This window comes from Archocentrus centrarchus, chromosome 1 (genome assembly GCF_007364275.1).
Source record: "Archocentrus centrarchus isolate MPI-CPG fArcCen1 chromosome 1, fArcCen1, whole genome shotgun sequence".
Classification (NCBI taxonomy): domain Eukaryota; kingdom Metazoa; phylum Chordata; class Actinopteri; order Cichliformes; family Cichlidae; genus Archocentrus; species Archocentrus centrarchus.
Window position 1 is genome coordinate 13,964,636 of NC_044346.1, and position 18,482 is coordinate 13,983,117.

The following is an 18,482-nucleotide window of genomic DNA, read 5'->3' on the forward strand; positions in this document are numbered from 1 at the left end:
TTAAAAACCTAACTACAGCAGATGAACAGTATCTGAAAGTCATATTCTTTAGAAACAGGAAAAGTTCAGCTGAGACCTGATACTGCTAGGCCTAGATGTATCTGGCCCTTTAGCTGATCCATCTACTGTTCGCTGACGCTTCATAAGAAATGGTCTCAGTGGAAGAAGGCAAACAGGGAGAAAAGGCTGAGGTATGCCAAATCACACAAGAACTGGACTGAAAATCAGTGGCAACAGAGTGATGAATCGAAATTTGAAATATTTGGTTCAGATAATTGTCAGTATGTAGGGAGGAGTTCAGGAGAAGTACAACAGTGAGTGTCTACAGCCATCTGTAAAACATGGTGGAGACTCTGTCATATTTTGAGGCTGCATTTCAGCCAGTGGTGTTAGAGATCTGGTTAAAATTGAGGGAATTATGAATGCGATACCATCAGGAAAGCATGTGATTGGCAAAGGCTTCATTTTTCAGCATGACAATGATCCCAAACACACTGCCAAAGCATACCTGGATAGAAAAACACACAATGGAACACTCTCAGTCATGGATTGGCCTCCCCAGAGCCTGGACCACAACATTATTGAAACAGTGTGGGATCATCCTGACAGAGAACAGAACCAAAGGCAGCCCACATCCAAAAAAAGAGCTTTGAATGTCCTTCAAGAAGCCTGGAGAACTATTCCTGAAGACTACTTAAAGAAATAAGAAGAAAGCTGCCTCAGAGAGTTCAGACTGTGTTGAAGAATAAAGGTGGTCACACCAAATATTGACTTTCAAGCTTGTTAGAATTGTACAACTTCTGTTATTGCCATATATGCTGTATTTCCATGTATGTTTGCACATTTCAGTGAATCGCTGCACCTATTTCCCTATTTCCTGGCAAAATATAAAGAAATGAGGGGTGACTCAAGACTGTTGCACAGTACTGTATATTAAGGTATATGCTTGATGTGAGATTGACAGACATCTTTTCCAATTTCACCCATGCCACTTTACGTCTCAGAAAAAAGCAATTACGCTCTATTTCCTTTTATAAAGGTACTCATTAGTGCTGGCGTGCTTCGCAACATGAAGCAGAACAGTGACTAGATAGAATATGTAGAGCTACAAGCTTCTTTTCTGCTGCATAAAGCAGTATTTCAATAGGGAATCCTTTGTTCACTGTGTAAATCCCCACAGCCTCTTGTTTAAGAGCTCAGCATGTCACTTGAGACTAAACGGCTGCTCACAAAAAAATGTAATTCAAATATTTTTAAAAATCCACTCAGGTTGGACTCCAAGTAGTCTCCTTAAAAAAGAGATCTATCTTTAGAAAATCCAGACTCTAATTCTACTTTTTTATCTTAATCTTCCCAATAACAAAAACCTCTCAAATAAGTTACCATACACTACTGTACTGATTCTCCCTGCCTTCTCCACCTGACGCCTGTCTACTATTTTTAAATATTTATCCAGTGAGCTCAAGATGTCATGTATTTACCATAATGTTCAGTTTTATACACCTCAAATAATGACATGTAGTGTATACACAATGTAGGGAGGGGAAGAGCAGCAAGGAGCGAAAGGAAGGAGAGAAACCTCTGAATCAACAGTATTTCCCTCACATGGAAAATGTGGGAGATATTCAGGGCCCCTGGAGTATTTGGTCGGGCTAATGTGTTATTGGAACGGGGCATCTTTGTGGTAAAACCTGATGATTTATTAAAAGTGCAGCATGAAGGGAATTATAAAATGGAAGGAGATTTTACACATGTATGGGCATGTGTTTGTAATTTTATGCTTAGGGTTTTACAGATATATTCATCATGTAGTATGCTGTTGCTAGGTATGCTGAGGGCGCATCTACAAAGACTTTTAAATAGATCAATTGAATTGAATTAATAGTCATTATCAATGAATCTACCATCTGTCATTAAATATAAAGATCTCTGTTTCTCATGATTATTTTTTGTGCGTGATTTCTTGAAATTCTACATTTTTGTCCATTCTGAATCCTGAAGATAAAGACAAGCAGGCGAAAAGCTAGAAATCTCTCCATCAACTAATCAACACTGTTATAAATTGTTGTGACAATATAATGTAGCAGTTGCTTTAAAGAGTAATTCATCAGAAAAAATAATACCCCCCCCCCCCAAAAAAAAAAAAAATAAATAAATAAAACCTGTCAGAAAACCAAAAGGACTGATGTTAGAATATGTGAAAAAGCGTAGTGCGAATACACGAGGATCTTTGCTGTTTCAATTGGGTAAATTCTGACTTTTTTGAGCACTAAATACATGACAGTTTTAAAAATTCTTTCCGAGTTTAATATCAGGTATTGTCTTCCCCAATGATGGGCTTTTCAATTAAAAAAGAAAAATGAAAAAAAAAAAAAAATAGAGACCTTCACCGGGAATTATTCAACGGTTCTTCAAAGATCACACCCACACCCCAGGCCGCTCTTAAACAAATGAATGCTTTGTGGCATGCTCGTGACATGCTCGCTGTTTTGCTTATTTTTTGAAGCAGTTCTCTTTCAAGGAGACTTTGTGTCAGCTGTAGTACTCTTTGGCTTTGCATGTGTCTCTTGTAGCAGTAGCATTTAATCTCACAGTGCCATACACACCTGAGCAGTCCCAAGCCTGGCAATCTGCATTTTGAAGCATCAACATTAGCTTTTTGGCTGCTGCCATGTATTTTTCTTAGAGCCTGACAGTATCTTATATGGACGGAAGGCTGGAGTGCTTAGTTAGCCAACTCTAGTAGGCTTGGTTATCATGTTGCATCCGACGTCAGTAATAAAATATGGCATAGGTATCATGACATCACCCACTGGTTTCTGACGTCATGCTTTGAAGTCTTGAGATTAGCATTTTCACCGTTGCCATCTTGGTTTGAAATTAAAAAAAAAAAAAAAAAAAAAGACTTCTGATTATCAATCATAAGTCATTAGCCAATGAGCATACCATGGATAAAACTCAATTTTTAAACACAGTATGACCAAGATTTATCAAATAGACTTAATTTTCTATTCAGTATTACCCAAAATGAGTGACTGAGCACATAAACTCAGCAGGAAAGTGTTCATTGTGATCAAGTCAGATCAAGTCTGTTTTCCCACAGATTTCTACAGGACCGGTAGTCTTTTTGCACCCACAGCTATCGCCATCTGGTGGCCTTCAGATAAAATGCAGGTTTAAGGCACTTCTGCTCTGGCTAACTTTTCCCAACCTGGGAGCTATGTACAAACACGCATATCAAATAATTAGATTTAAGTGCTGGATTAATAAAATAGTAGAATTTCACTCACCAAAACGGAGGCACAAACTTCTTGAATGGTCTGTACCGCAATGCAAGCTGTAATATTAATCAGATAATCTGTTTAAAAAAAAGCTCAAAAAGGCTAAAAAATGAGCTATGTCACTCACAGTTGCCGAGGGGGTTAACATCCATCAAGGCCAAAGTTGTTTTTTATATTAAAAATAAACTTTTTAATGCCTAAAGTTGGGTATTTTAACATCGGACTCTGTGGGGATTGACTCACTTTTGGAACCAGCCTCTGGTGGCACCTGGAGGAACTACAGCGTTGCCACTTCAGCGTTTGCTTTAATTTTCTGCTCTGAAGGTTGGCAGTTAGTAGCTTCTGCCTTTTCTTTAATGCCAGTGGCCAATACGCTTACAGCTGTATAACTGCCACCTTTTGGCAATAATAGCATGATATATTCAACAAGACACTCATAAAAACAAGGGGAAACATACACTATATTTCTGTTAAAACTATTTTCCTTTTTTTTTATCTGAATAATTGAAATCCCCAGTTTGCACCTCATTAAAGAACAATTATTTTCATATAAGAAATATATCCAAAATAACCTTTGCTAATATCATTTATCAGGGTATATGAAGCCTATTTGTATCAGTCAGCCTCTGTATCAGTCAGGGCTCTGTTTGATTTAAAAAATATGATTTTATCTTTTATTTAGCTTGAACTGAAGTTTCTGTATCTTTCTATTCTCCTTTACTGTGCCTCAACATCACTCATCATCATCCCCGGAAGTGGCTGGCTATAAAAGGTGACATGGGCGCCTGCTCTGAAAGGGCAGCCACATGCACCACTGCAAATCTTTCACCTTATTAAATATAGATCAATAGTCGACTACACCTGTGAAGCCAGTCTCACCTGAGCCAAGGTTACAATGACTGATGTTATTTTTAACCTCTTGTTTTGAACAGGAAATTGGGATGCCATGTGTGTTGCAGGCTGTATAAGCACAGTGATGATAAGACCTGACAACAGTTGGTAAAAAAAAACAAAAAAAAACAGTGTCCCTTGATTTTTCAGTTGCCCGCTCGCTCCCTCACACCCCCTCTCCTCCTCGCAGTCTCTGCACATAGCCAACACACATTTCTTTGTGCAACATGTTAAATAGACTGTGGTGTTAGGGCAAGTCTGGGCATTGGATGTTGATGGCCAAGGTCTGGTTCATGACAGAGATGCAAGAGGTAAATACGCTTGATTGGCTGACATGCCATTAAAGCTGCAGCAGCTGCACATGCACCTCTGAGCTCCTCGCATCTCTTTTCTCATGAAAACAGTACTAAGTGAACTCATTCAGTTATTCTGTTTCCTCTTCATCGGGGACAGTCTTGTCAAGTTTCACTTTGTTTGAAACGAGAAAACTGAGTATTTGTTTTCCCTTTGTCATACTGCTTAAAACATTTCATAGCATAACAGCAGGAACAAGGTGAGACAGCTTCACAAACACGACATGCGATACTTCTTTATCCGTGCTGCAGATGCTTATTGAATGTGAATAAAGTTACAGAGTGAATGTTTGAAGATTTAGGCATCCGTTGGTTTTAGGTTTTAAGGGCTGACCTTGATCAAAGATCAAGTGGGTGTTGGATTAAACCTTGGTTGGGGTTGTAGTCGTGCAGAGATTAGCCAAGAGTGAGATTAGTCAGCACAAGCACACGTGTACCTTTGATGATTCACTGTGTAGCATGGAGGTTCTCCTTTTTTGCTGTAGTTTTCTTTTTGATGTGAGAACCTAATTGCACTATGTCCGTCAGCAGGTGTTGCATTGTTCATCCAGAGACCATCTGGGCCTGTAATCCTTCGGAGATGAACACCAACATTATGTACGAGTGTGTGTGTGTGTGTGTGTGTGTGTGCGCGCGCGCATGTGTACCAAATGTATGGGACCTTTTGTACTTGTGAAGTCAGAATTGTTAAGTTGACCTTTTAGGAAGAAAATATTTATAATGAGCAGTGCTCAGTGCTCCTGGACAAACTGTAGTCCTAATTCTTGACCATGGTTACTGTTTTTGGTTAGTGTGCATTAACTTACTATCCTGGAGGGGGAAAAACCCACAATCATAAAAAACTGTTGAATATGAAACTGACCTGACCAGTTGTCTTTTTGAACTGCTGCTAGGTGCAGAGAAATCTAAAAAAAAAAAAAAAAATGTCGTTGCTGTTTCACCAAACGCATTCATTCATTAACCGATTGGCTCCTGATTGCTGCTGTCTGGAGCAGTTTGACCAAGTGGCTGAATGTGTGTAAGACTGCTCTTTTGCTGTTGAACATGTCAGATGCTATAGAAAATCTGGAGAGCAGTTCTCAGCAGCTAACATGCAGAATGTAAGCTGTGGAGTTAACCACCTGGATCCCGGCCAGCCCGAGACTTGGTTTTGGCTCCCGTGCACAGGCAGCTTCTTGAGGTTGAGGTTTCATACCCCGTGACTTTAGTGAGCCGCTTGACTATTAGCTCTACATACAATAAAGCTCCTAAATAGATCCCCTTGACAGCCCCGTAGCTAACTCTGTCCTTCAGTATGGTTCTTAATGTTCCATGTTTTGTGTGTGCAGCATTTCCCCTCGCATACACTGGACTCCCTGCCTGCTCGTCCGCCACGTTTGTCCTAGCAGAATTGTAAATGACTGGTGGGTGTTGAGGATGATCACATGTGACAGCCAATGCGTAGGGTTGCTGGCAACATGTGTTAGCGCCAGTGTACATTAACCTACATTCAGAGTGAGGCCTTTTTGAATCACAGGGGAAAGGAAAAGGTCATCTCTTGAATAAAATATTGTCTGGCACGTTTCATTTCTCTGGACTCACAAGCTCAGTTCTTTTACATTTACACATTTTAGAGCTGAAATGCCAACCTTTGGCTTATAATATACTTTAATTTTATTCAGTAGGCCCTTCTTGCTCACAGGAAGGTCAATGTAAACAGGAGTCAGCTGCTTACTAACTGTTGCTAGAAAGTGGAGAACAGAGGTTAATGAGTTTGTGGCATGGAGGTGGCTCAGGTCAGGGCTGATCCCTTAAAGATAATCTCCCTGTCTAGGGATTTGTTTTTCTCATTTGTCCTAGGGCCTCTAAGCTGAGTTTGGAGGTCACTTCCTGTACTGGCAATGGGACCCAAATCTGGCAATAGACGTATCGTACGTAAGGAGTCAGGTATTCCTCGGAGTTGCTGGGAGAGAAAGCACAGTAAGCAGGAAATAGAGCTGAAACATGAACATCAAGGGAGGTCAGGGCCAGAGTTTATTCATGCCACTGAAATCAAAGGATTTGCTTCTGTAACAAAACCAGATTTATCAGCGTGACTTTGAAGTGGTCCATTTGTGTTTTCCTTCGTGGCAGTGAGTTTGATTCAAGTCATTTCTGAGCCGTGCTTCACAAAGGTGGTGAAAACAGGTTCCCTTTTGTGTATTTAGTTAGATTTAAGCCAACTATCGTGCTTATTTTTGCTGCTATCACATAGGTTTAGGTTAGAGGGAGAAATGCGATTTCAGTTTCTGATCTGGTATTTCATGATCCCTTGTGTGTTGAACATTTTGTGTTTATCACTGGCCCCTTGTTTGCATTGTTTCTCAATTTCCCATGTCTGGAAGTCAACCTGATGCCCAACAATGAGGTTTCTCAACATGTCAGCTGAATTGTGTTCCCAGCTGTTTCATGGCCATTTTCTGTTTCCACTCCAGAGGAGCTTAAAAAACTCGCAGCTAAAAACAGAAACTTAGGGAAGCAGTAGCAGATTGGTGTGAGGAACACCTGAGGAACTGAAGTTCTACAGTGCTTTAAATGTACTTTGGTCAAAGTCAATCAGAACAGTGCTGCGGGACTTGAGGAGGTGGTTTGTCAAAGCTGCTGCGGAGCTCAATAAAAATGAATAGTATGATTGTTTTGTGTGAATGAATTCAGCATAGTAAAAGCCACTGCCTTGTCTTCTGTTGCAGGGTTACTGAAAAACACATTTTACAGGTTTCTGACGGCGAGTCCACTCAACTGTGAAAAAAGAACTCCAAGTGGAGAAAGTTTTTAAGATGTGGGATTTACACCCGAACTTATGCTCAGCCGTTGTCCATGTACATCATTTCAAAGGCGGGGATGCGAGATGCATCTTAATGAAATTTCTTACAGTCCTGGACCTCTTTGGCCTGGTTCATGCTTTGTGTGTTACCCTATGAACTTTGTGGCCTGCATATGGTCAAAAGAATGAGTGGGTGTGCTGACCTCTTAAACCCTATAGGAACTGTGTATTTTTCATGTAGCATTACGCAGAGATGAATTTTAATATGGCTACACTAAACTTTTAATGTACAGTTTGAAAAGTGCGAAAAGCATGCATGCTGCTCAAGGCTCAAGGCTCGGTGTTTTTATTCAGCAGTTTTGCATACAGTAATTCACAGTTAATAAAAAAAAAATCCTTGCTTATTCAGTTTATTTAAATAATTTTTTTAGCATAATATAAAGTAATCTTATGATAGAAAGAAAAAAAATTCCCTTGAGTAAGCGCTCAGTGACAAAAATCAGAAATAAACCACAGAGCAAACCAGGCTGAGGAAGGCTGTCCATCTGCCTCAACCAGTCTGAGTGAGAGAAGAGTGGAAAAGAGAGAAAAGATGATTTCACTCATTCTGCATGTTATGCAGCTCCTCAGTTGAGCCTCTGCCTGGAAAGAGGCAATATTAGCTCAGGGATCTTTAGGCCATCCTTTCCAAAGGCCCGTTTTATTCTGATTGGTCAGCTTCAGGTCGCCAGCCAAGGGGCAGCACCTAATGCTTGTGAAAGCTAACTCCTCCTTTGGCTGGTGTAAAGGTTCCTCACTAAAAAAAAAACTGTACGCCAGCTATCCATCCATCTATCTTCTTAACCGTTTGTCCAGTTCAAGGTCGTGGGAGGGCTACAGCCTATTCTAGCTGCCATAGGGCAAGAGTCTAACACATAGAGAAAGATAACCATTCACACTCACAGCCAATTATAAACGAACATTTAAACTAAAATGCATGCCTTTGGACTGTGGGTGGAAGTCGGAGTACCCAGAAGAAATCCACGAAGGCACAGGGAGAAACATGCAAGCGCCACACAGAAAGGCTCCGGCCAGCTGGTGGATTTGATCCCAGGACCTTGTTGCTGTGAGGCGACAGTGCTAACCGCTGCAACTAAGTAATATAATTTCACTCACTTGACTGGATCTGGCAACTTCTCAAACCCATCCATAAATGTTCAAGCGTGATCTCAGCGAGCAGCACAAATATTCACAGTAACAAAGGATAACAGCAGCACGTCTCAGCTTGGTAAATAAAACATTCACTACCTGACGTATGACACATTTACCTTATGCTGTAAATAGTTGTAAGTGTGGAAAATGTGCTAAAATGCCATCTCCTGTCATAAACATGAAATGGGATGTAGCTAGTAATTTTTTTTTTTTTTTTAAATGATGTCACCAGGTGAACAGATAGTAGCACAAAAGTAAAGCATAGTAAAAAATAATATATGAAAGAAGATTAAGACAGTCCTAATATGCCCCCTTTAATTATGTCAACAGATAAAGCATGAATGAGGCTTTAGGCATGCAGTGGCTTCCCATGCCTAATTTTACACTGGATGCATGCGATCAGTCCCTCTCTGTCCTCGACAGGCCCGAATTACGGGGGTTTCCAGCCATGATAATCCCCCCCCCCACACCAGATAATAACACCCTGCCACATCTTTCTGAGATTCATGCCCGCATGCTTTACCACTTAGCCAAAATATCTCAGGTGATTAATTTCATTCACTGTGGGTGACAGTGAGGAATTACGATGAGGTTAAAATGCTGAACAGCTCCGGCCACTCTAAACCCGGTAAGTTATACTCCTGCTCTTCTAAAGGTAACCACCGCTTGTTCGAGGCCTGTGGGCTATTCAGCTGCAGCTGCACACTGAAGAAAAGGTTAAAGTTGAGCAAAAAGCGCCCGTGTCGTTGATGTTTATAGTTGTTTATGGAATTTGAAAACAGGTACAGCTTCAGACATGTTGAGTCCAAACTGGATACTGTGTAGATCAGAATGATAGTGTAGTCTGTATCCTCCCATCGACCAAGCCGGTATGAACTCCTTAAGAGGGCTGAGTGAGTGTGAGTGTGGGCGTGTGTGTGTGTGTGTGTGTGCGCGTTTCTGTGACTTTGTTTACAGTCAAAACAGTGGATTTATAGAAGGAAGATAATCGTGATTATGCTGTTATGGGTAAGGTCACTTAAAGTTTGTAGGAATAATCCTTGGAGGTGAGACAACACGACAGCTTGGAATTTAACGCGAGGAATGCAAGCACAGCCGGGATAACAGATTCCATTTCTGTGATGAAATGCATATTATTTTCTGGTGAAATGCTTGCATAAGTCCTGTAGTTTGACTCTTTGTCAATTCTAATTATTCACACAAAATATAGGCAATAAACATTCACAGGAAAAAGCAACTACTAGTCTCAGGTATGTTAAACATCGTAAGGCTGAGGCTTTCTTCTTAACCAAAAGCAGCAGTGAAGAGTAGATTATACTGTAACCTTAACACAAGAGTAACACAAGCCTAGCAAAGAGGAAATCTCATATTTCTGTATGCTCAGGTACTCTGCCCAATGCCAGGGTCACCTTCACCAGGAAAAATAAATCCCCCGTGGCTCATTAACACTACCCATAAGACCTCTCTCCCTTTGAGAGGCAGCGAGTGGGTGTCAACCTAATGTTTATACTGTCTGCTCATGGTTATGTAAGCCATTTTGTCCTCTTTCTAAGTAATCTACCTTTACCTTTCCAACATGCCAAGTTGTGTGTTACATAAATATTCTTTGAACTGGTCTAGCTTAAGGTTTTTCAGCAGCATGCCAGGGTGTGTATTACATAAATATTGTAGGCCAGACAGTAGAGAGGTACTGTACCATGGAAGCTGTGTTTTTTTTTTTTCCTTTTTTCCAGAGTCAAGGATGCTTCTCTTTCATGAAGGGCAGGTTCAGGGAGGCTGTGGCACTTAATCTGAACTATCCCTGTGATAACAGCCTCTAGAATGAGCGAGTCAGCGTGTCTACTGAGACACACACAAAAAACACACACGCACACGCGCACACACATTTATCTTTATAGTAGGCGGCTGGCTATACGGCGGTGTAAACACAGTTCGGCACACACGTGTGCGCTTGTGTATAACAGACAGCGTTACATGCATGATGAGGACATTGTTTTTCTGTGTAACAGAGCCCCCCCCCCCCCCTCTGTGGTTCACTTGCTTGTTTACTGACACTGTCATGCTAATGTACTTACAGTATGTGGGTCAGAGGGTTCATTCCTAACCATGAGGGCTTGCTGTCGTCCATCATAAAGCCGTCTCCTGCGCAATTATTCACCAGTAATGACGTTATCTTGATAAACCCAGAATAACTACGGCCCCCTGGACTTCCTCTATGTGTCTCTCTCATTTGTCAGTTTTCTTCAGCTGCATGGTTTCCATAGCAACTAATTGTTCTTGCTATGCCTTACTCAAATCATTGCTGTCCCTTTATTGTGACCTAAATTGACCTTTTTATGATTATTGGAGAATGTGTACTCTGGCCAAAGAAAAGTCTGTAATAAAGAAAGAGAGAGACCAGCTGTGATGACTGCAGCCATTATCAGTTTTCTGGATTCTGATAAATCTGTGGCTAAAATGACCGTCCTTCCTGGCCTTAGCGCTTAATGACTGAGCATTCCTGCTGCAGCTGAGAGAGGGTGGAGATATTTGAACCATTTTAAGAATGCTCTCAGTGTGACATCTGAATTATTTGTAGAAAAACAGGAGGCCAATTTGAGCAACATCTGTCCTGGGGTTTGGTCCTCACACAGTTTGGTGGGTGCAGTGGGCTTTTCTCTGACTTCGAGATAACACGTTTCTTTTCATTTTGGTTTTTCATTAATAGCTTCCCCTAAGCAGCGCGTCGGTCTGATAAAGAGGGAGCAAGAGTTAGTAGAAGATACACATTTCTGTTTGTACATTTTGGTGGGAAGAATCAGGCATTGTGTACTCATACTCATCTGGGCCCTCATGGGAAATACACAACAACTAAATCAGTTGTTAGCTTTGTGTGTTATCTTTTAAGATGAAAGGACACTGAAAACAATGAAACTGCTGCCCTGGGGTTTCTGTTAGAAGGGAAAAAAGCAACTGGAGCGAAGAATGAGACCTTTGATCTGTGCAGTCAGTCCCATTGAGTTAGTCTGAGACTGTACCCAGAAATAGAGAAGACAGGGGTCAAGAAAAAAAAAAAGAAGGTCCCATTCCCAGTTCACAGAAGTTGCCTGCAGAACTTTTTTTCAGGGGTATAATCATCCTGCATTGTTTTAGAAATATTACTAGGGATTTTTTTTTTTTTTTTGCAAGAATCAAAAATGTCTTTCCTTTTTCTTTTTTTTTCTTTTTTTAATATGTATAGCACATTTCCCCCGGAAAGAACATCTCTACTAAGTCACCATTATCTCTGCAAATTTACTTCTGCTTTCTGACTCTGGTTTTTTTTTTTCCCCCCACACAAGATGAAATGTGACACGAGGCTGTAGGAATGAACAGTTTTAAACAGCCAGCTTTAACAAGATGTTTCACCAGGTGGTGCATCATCATTTAGGTTTCATCAAAGCAGGCATACATTGTGACCACACAATATTTCAAGCCATTAAAATGACAGGACGAACAAGGAAATTCATTTATTTGTGGTGTTCAAAGACACACACACACACAGACACACACACACCTTAACTGCAATATCCCAGTTTTGCTTTCCAGAGAGCTTTACTGCATCTCTCCTAAGATACTGCCATTATGTTTTGTATATGCTGTACATTGCAACTGTAGGCTTATAGCTCTGCTAAAACAGTCTGATTTGGGAATGTCTGGCTGCACGTTTTTAGTTCTGGGCTACTGGCAGCCGTTGCTGCACAGTCACTGCAGCCTGGCCTGTCTGCTCTGGTTTCATAAGCAGAGAGAGCAAATGACCTATATACTTCTCTGAGGGAGGGGAAGTCACCTTGTTGGTGGACCAGCAGGCAGGCTGGCTGGCACGCAGCGACAAGGCTTTAATGTGCGGCACTATTAAAAGGGTGACCACTGACTCGATATTAGAGGCATACTTTAGAGAGACCTCTCATATGCTCCTCGTGTTGCTCTTGGCTGTAAAACTTTCCGGGACTGTTTTTCTTGGATTGAATTATCTTCTCCTTAATACAGCTTTGTGATGGTGTGAAAAGGCCAATGTATGGGGGAATATTCACCATATAAACATGCTGGAAACAGATCTTGATATGTATTGGATTTGTGCACGCACGCACACACGCACACACACACACACACACACACACACATATACGCTTGCACTCACATTAGCTGAAACCATGCGGCCCACTGCCAGAAAGATCAAGTCAGACAAACACCTCGCCAGAGACTCCTCTAAGCGTCCTAACAAATTGAATGTGTGTGTAGATGGACAAGAGGGAATTAGATCAGTGGTCCTGATTGTATCTGAGTGTGCTGTTGCTGTACCCCTTTCCAGCTAGTCCCCTGGAGGAAATGTGTGTGCATGAGAGAAAGAGACAGAGAAAAGGGGAGGGAGAGAGAGAGAGCTTGGCAGCTGGTTTGATGGAGGATGTACGGAGAATGTTAACCAGACAATCACCTTGCATCTTATTGATTGAGATGGAGGAGAGGTAATTAGCACAGAAAAGAAGGGGAAGCTGAGGCCACTTTGAATGTTTTGATACAAGGTGTTCTCTCTTTGTACCCATCTACATGTTGTGTTCTTTGTGTGTGTGTGTGTGTGTGTATACGAAGGGAAATCTTTTGTCAAAGATTATGTCGTATACGTATGTCCTGATATTATTTTTTTTTTGGTCAAGACTTAAGTGCCAAAAACTTGTAAGTGCACTAAAAATGTAAATGTGAACTGTTTCACTAAACACAACTTTTAATGTTAACACACAACCGTTGATGATTATTAAAAAACAGCTGATTCACTGCATTCCATACAAAAGTAAAATAAATGAGTAGCATAGCCTAGTAATGTAGTCCCATTCCAGTTTTACTCACACCACAAATCCATATGTCATGGAAACATCTAAAACCTCATCAGACTTATTTTTGATGAGGGAAATTTTAGAATAAAAATATTATGACTTCAATACATATATAAGATAGGACTTCCTTTTTTTTAGTTTGAAAATACAATTTGTGGTCTCATACAAAGTAGACCGGGTTTTTAAATGAGGTTAAATGATGTGAAACATAGCAGCTGATATGTCAGTGTTAGTTCTGGTAATATTTGTCCATTGAATCATCATTGGATCTCTTGCACTGATAATCCACAGTTGCTTTGTGGTGACAATAAATCAAAATTATGGAAATGTTTCTACTATACATCTTATGCTGCCCATCCATTCATTTTTCTAGCTGCTTATCCAGCCAGTGGGGGCTGAATTGGGCGTTTTTCTACTAGAAAAGATCTGGGTCTAAAACTCTGCCTTGTGAATCAACCCACATTTCAACCAATGCATGGCAGAGGCATTGCCTAAGGAGGAAAATTCTAATTGTACTGTTTGCTTTAAATTTAAGCATCTTATTGCAAACATTTCCTTAAGCCTCACAGTGTCACGAGCCAGAAAATTGTACATATGTAAACTAATATTTGCAAGATGTATGGTTTGTAAATAATAATAATAAAAATTTACATCCAGAGTATTTCTTTTGTTTTTCCCTTTTTTAAAAAAGAATGAAACCTACAATGCTGATCCAGATTATTAGCAATAGACTGATCTCGAGGACAGGATCAGCAGACTCATCACTCGTGTTGTCTCGCCTGTTTGTTGCGTCTCACAGTAAATTCAACACATCATACTATTTACAGTACGGCAAGCATCAGTACTGATTCACACCTGTGATCCTTGACCCTAAACTGGATATACAGTTTTAACTGTCACACAGTGAGGTTTTTGTTCTACCATTGTTTTTGATATCTACTGTCATGGTCCTGGGTCTGTGACCTGATGTTTTCAGTTCTTTGGACTTTCATATTGTGTTATTTAATGTCTCCCAGTGTTTCTCAAGTTATTACAGGTTTTTTCAGCTTTGACGGGTGGATGGATGGATGGATGGATGGATGGATGGATGGATGGATGGATAGATGGATGGATGGATGGAGTTTGTATGTTTTTCTTATAGTTTTGTGTGGGTTTCCTTGTTTGCATCCTCAGGCCTTAGTTTTATTTTCGGAGCGTTCTTGGTTATAGTTTATTTATATTTAATATCTTGTCCTGTGTGCATTGTGTTTGGTTTTGCTTCCCCTTGTCTAATTAGTCAGATTCTGTTCACCTGTGCCCTGTTTTCCCCAACTATTTCCTATCTCCCTAATCACCTCCTGTGTGTATTTAAGTCTTCAGTTTTCTTCTGTTCCTTGTCACAGCCTCCCTCATGATAGTTTGTTTTTGTTCTAGTTTCCTGAGTCTACCGGTTAGTTAGCTTTTGTAGTAGCTCTCCTTGCTTCTGTATGTTTTGTGGGAAGTCTGCAATAAAGCTGCATTTTTGAGTTCACATTTTGCCTTCAGAGTCCTCCAATTGGGTCCACTCTCTGCCTGCCACACTGCCCATCATGACAGGATGCAGCAGACATCACTGTCCTGTTGGAGGTGGAGGTGAAAGGGGGAGTTTGATCGGATTTCAGGGTTTTTCAAAAATCCTAGACTCTACTGATCTTAATGGTTTATCTGTTGGACTCTTGGCCATACAAGGGGTTGTTTGCAAACACCCTCATTTACTTAAGTCGCCTACTATTCTGGACATTTTCTACTCACATAGATTTTCAGTTTACCCTTTAATATCAAACCTGTTGTCGGTAACAGAACATACTTCAAATGTCCCGCCGTTCATGGACTTCCAGCAACAATTACGGTAATAACCTTATGTTGGGTGTGAAGCACAATTTCTCAGCTTTCAGAAACTGTCGGGGCTCCCAACATCAGTGCACCCCACCATTGCCAGAGTCTGAGACTCACAGCTTGACCCCACTGGAATTCTTTGCCCAATTTCTTGGATATACAGTCTCTGCACCTCTCATCATTTCCTCTTTGACGCCACCATTCGGCCCATCTGAGGTATCCACTGCCTGAGCTGCTTTGGCTCCCTCTTCCGGTAGGAAGTGAGGGTCTCAGCGTCGTCCCTCCTCTTCCCAGCCAGAGCTAGCGATCCCATCACACGTTTCCGTTGCCGAGCCACCTGAATGGACCTCAGGAGTGAGTAAGATTGACTTTTCCTTTTGTGCCGTCTTCAAGCCTGAAGAGATTGAGACAAAGACTGCTCTGTGTGGTGTCATGCCACCTGAATCAGACACTGAGGTTTCTGTTGTAGAACCAGCCATCGCGGAGGATATGTGTGCGCTTCCCTTCCAGCACAGTCAAAATCTGCGTTTACTATGGCTGAATGGACTACGTCTGAGACTGCTAATTTTGAGACTGAGTTTTTCCCTCCACTTGCTCAGTCTGAAACTTTTTATTGTGTGCTTCATGCTCAAACTGCTTATAGTGTGTCTCAATCTGGGCTAGCTCCATGCGTACTACCGCCTAAGACCATTGGCAAAAAAGCCGACCTAGCCCCTCCAGAGACTGTGTGCAATGCACCTGTGTTTGCCTCCTCAGAGATAGTAGCTCCCACTGGGGCTTCACCAGAGCCTGAGCTCCCTGCACCCAATCCTGTTCTTCAGGTGGGGGCAGCCAGGGACCAGCCGACCCCTGCACCCGCATCTGTTCGGCGAGTGGGGGTGGCCAGGGACTGGCCACTCCTGTACCAGTATCTGTTCTTCAGGTGGGGGTGGCTAAGGCCCGGTTGACACATCAGCTTCTGGAAGCAGCAGGGGACCCTCATAAGGAACCCCAGTCTTTGGAGAAGAAGACTGCATGTCCAGGACAATCTCATACATCTTCTGATCCGTTAGTCTGCAGCACCTCCTCAGCCATCGGAGCCTTTGGCTGCAGCGCATCAGCTGCAGTTCCTTCTCTACAGTGTCACTTCAGGCAGTGGAGTCTTCAGTGTCACTTCAGCCAGCAGAGTCTTCAGCGTCACGTCAGCTGGCAGAGTTACCACAGTCATCCCCTTCAGAGTCTCAAGTCTCTCTACAGTCCATCGCTGTCCACCAGAGCTCTTCCGTCTTCATCACTGGTCACACTGCCGGCCTCCTTCTCTGCTCCACCTTTGCCGCTGGCCCCACAGCTGGCCTCCGGAGTTCATCCGTCTCCACTGCTAGCCATGCGGCCGGCCTCCAGAACTGCCTTGTCTTGGCCGCTGGCCTCCCGGAACATACAAACTCTGTGTGGAGTTTGTATGTTCTCCCCGTGTCTGCGTGGGTTTCCTCTGGCTGCTCCGGTTTCTTCCCACAGTCCAAAGATGTGCAGTTACTGGGGTTAGGTTAATTGGTGATTCTAAATTGCCCCTGAGTGTGAAAGGTTGTCTTTCTCGCCGTGCTAGCCCTGTGACAGGCTGGTGACCTGTACAGGGTGTACCCTGCCTCTCGCCCTATGACAGCCACCCCATGGCCCTGAAGAGGATGGATGGATGCTTTTTTTTTTTTTTGGTTATGTTTCAGAGTTTGGAGTTTGTATGTTTTTCTTATAGTTTCATGTGGGTTTCCTTGTTTGCATCCTCAGGCCTTAGTTTTATTTTCGGAGCATTCTTGGTTATAGTTTATTTATATTTAATATCTGGTTTCCCTGTGTTCTCTCTTTCAAGTCTGCGTTTCTGTCATGTTAGTCATTTCCTGTTTTAATTCGCCAGTCCTTGTCCTGTGTGCATTGTGTTTGGTTTTGCTTCCCCTTGTCTAATTAGTCAGATTCTGTTCACCTGTACCTTGTTTTCCCCAGCTGTTTCCTTTCTCCCTAATCACCTCCTGTGTGTATTTAAGCCTTCAGTTTTCTTCTATTCCTTGTTGCACTTCTCTCATGGTAGTGTGTTTTTGTTCTAGTTTCCTGAGTCTACCAGTTAGTTAGCGCTTGTAGAAGCTCTCCTTGCTTCTGTATATTTTGTGGGAAATTAGCATCCATCCATCCATCCATTCGCTTCCGCACATCCTGGTAAGGGTCGCGGGGGGGCTGGAGCCTATCCCAGCTGTCATAGGGCAAGAGGCAGGGTACACCCTGAACAGGTCGCCAGCCTGTTGCAGGGCCAACACAGAGGGACAGACGACCTTTCACACTCACATTCATGCTCTCATTCACACCTATGGGCAATTTAGATTAGCCAATTAACCTAACCCCAGTAAGTGCATGTCTTTGGAATGTGGGAGGAAACCGGAGTACCCGGAGAAAACCCACGCAAGCACGGGGAGAACATGCAAACTCCACACAGAGAGAGGGAGAGGCCTGGGCCAAGGTGGAATCGAACCCAGGCCTTCCAGATGGTATTCTAACTGTGAGGCAGCAGTGCTAACCACTACGCCACCGTGCTGCCCAGAAATTAGCAATAAAGCTGTATTTTTTAGTTCACATTTTGCCTTCAGAGTCGTGCAATTGGGTGCACTCGCTGCCTGCCACATTGCCCATTATGATATCTACATGGTTTTAGTCCACCTCTGAACGTTTTTTCCACTGCAGTTTCATGCCAGAGAAGAGGTGTTTTGGATCCTACTTAAATTTGACACCCTGCTATGTGTCTCTCTGCTTATTGAATTTAAATAATCTCCTCTATAATTCTGTCAGTGTCATCTCGGTAAGCTTGGAGAAACCATAAATCTGAGGAGTGTAAAGCCCTCCCCTCTTAGTTGGCAGACATTTTTATGGCTAGCCACATTGTGCTGCTACTGTTGGTGGGTTATAAAACCCCAAGAATGTTTCACAATGCATATCATGCTGTAATGCAGTAGGGAAGGGAACCGTCAGCCCTGGTTTTATTGTTGACTTTTGAATATTCCTTGTTAATTTATGCCTCACCTGAAGAACTCTTATGTGTGTCCTTTCAGCTCGCCACTGAGACAACCGTCCTCAACGGCCAAAGTGTGCCTGGTTTGCGGAGATGAGGCATCAGGCTGTCACTACGGTGTTGTAACATGCGGAAGCTGCAAGGTCTTCTTCAAAAGAGCTGTGGAAGGTATGGCATCATCCCATGTTTAAACAAGATGTTACTGGCTTGGACTTAAAACACTACAGATTAAGGAAACACGCAAGCAAGTGC

General features: G+C 42.2%; 1 protein-coding gene across 5 annotated transcripts in view; it reads left to right on the plus strand.

Moving 5' to 3' along the window:
* nr3c2 (nuclear receptor subfamily 3, group C, member 2) overlaps positions 1 to 18,482 on the plus strand; it is a 93,643-nt gene that overhangs the window by 32,745 nt on the left and 42,416 nt on the right. For all 5 annotated transcript variants that reach the window (XR_004020681.1, XM_030742654.1, XM_030742645.1 and 2 more), the window contains exon 3: positions 18,271 to 18,398. Coding sequence is in view for 4 of the 5 variants with exons in the window: in XM_030742654.1 (XP_030598514.1) it covers positions 18,271 to 18,398 (128 nt within the window). In the remaining variant the exon portion in view is untranslated. The remainder of the gene's footprint in view (positions 1 to 18,270; positions 18,399 to 18,482) is intronic.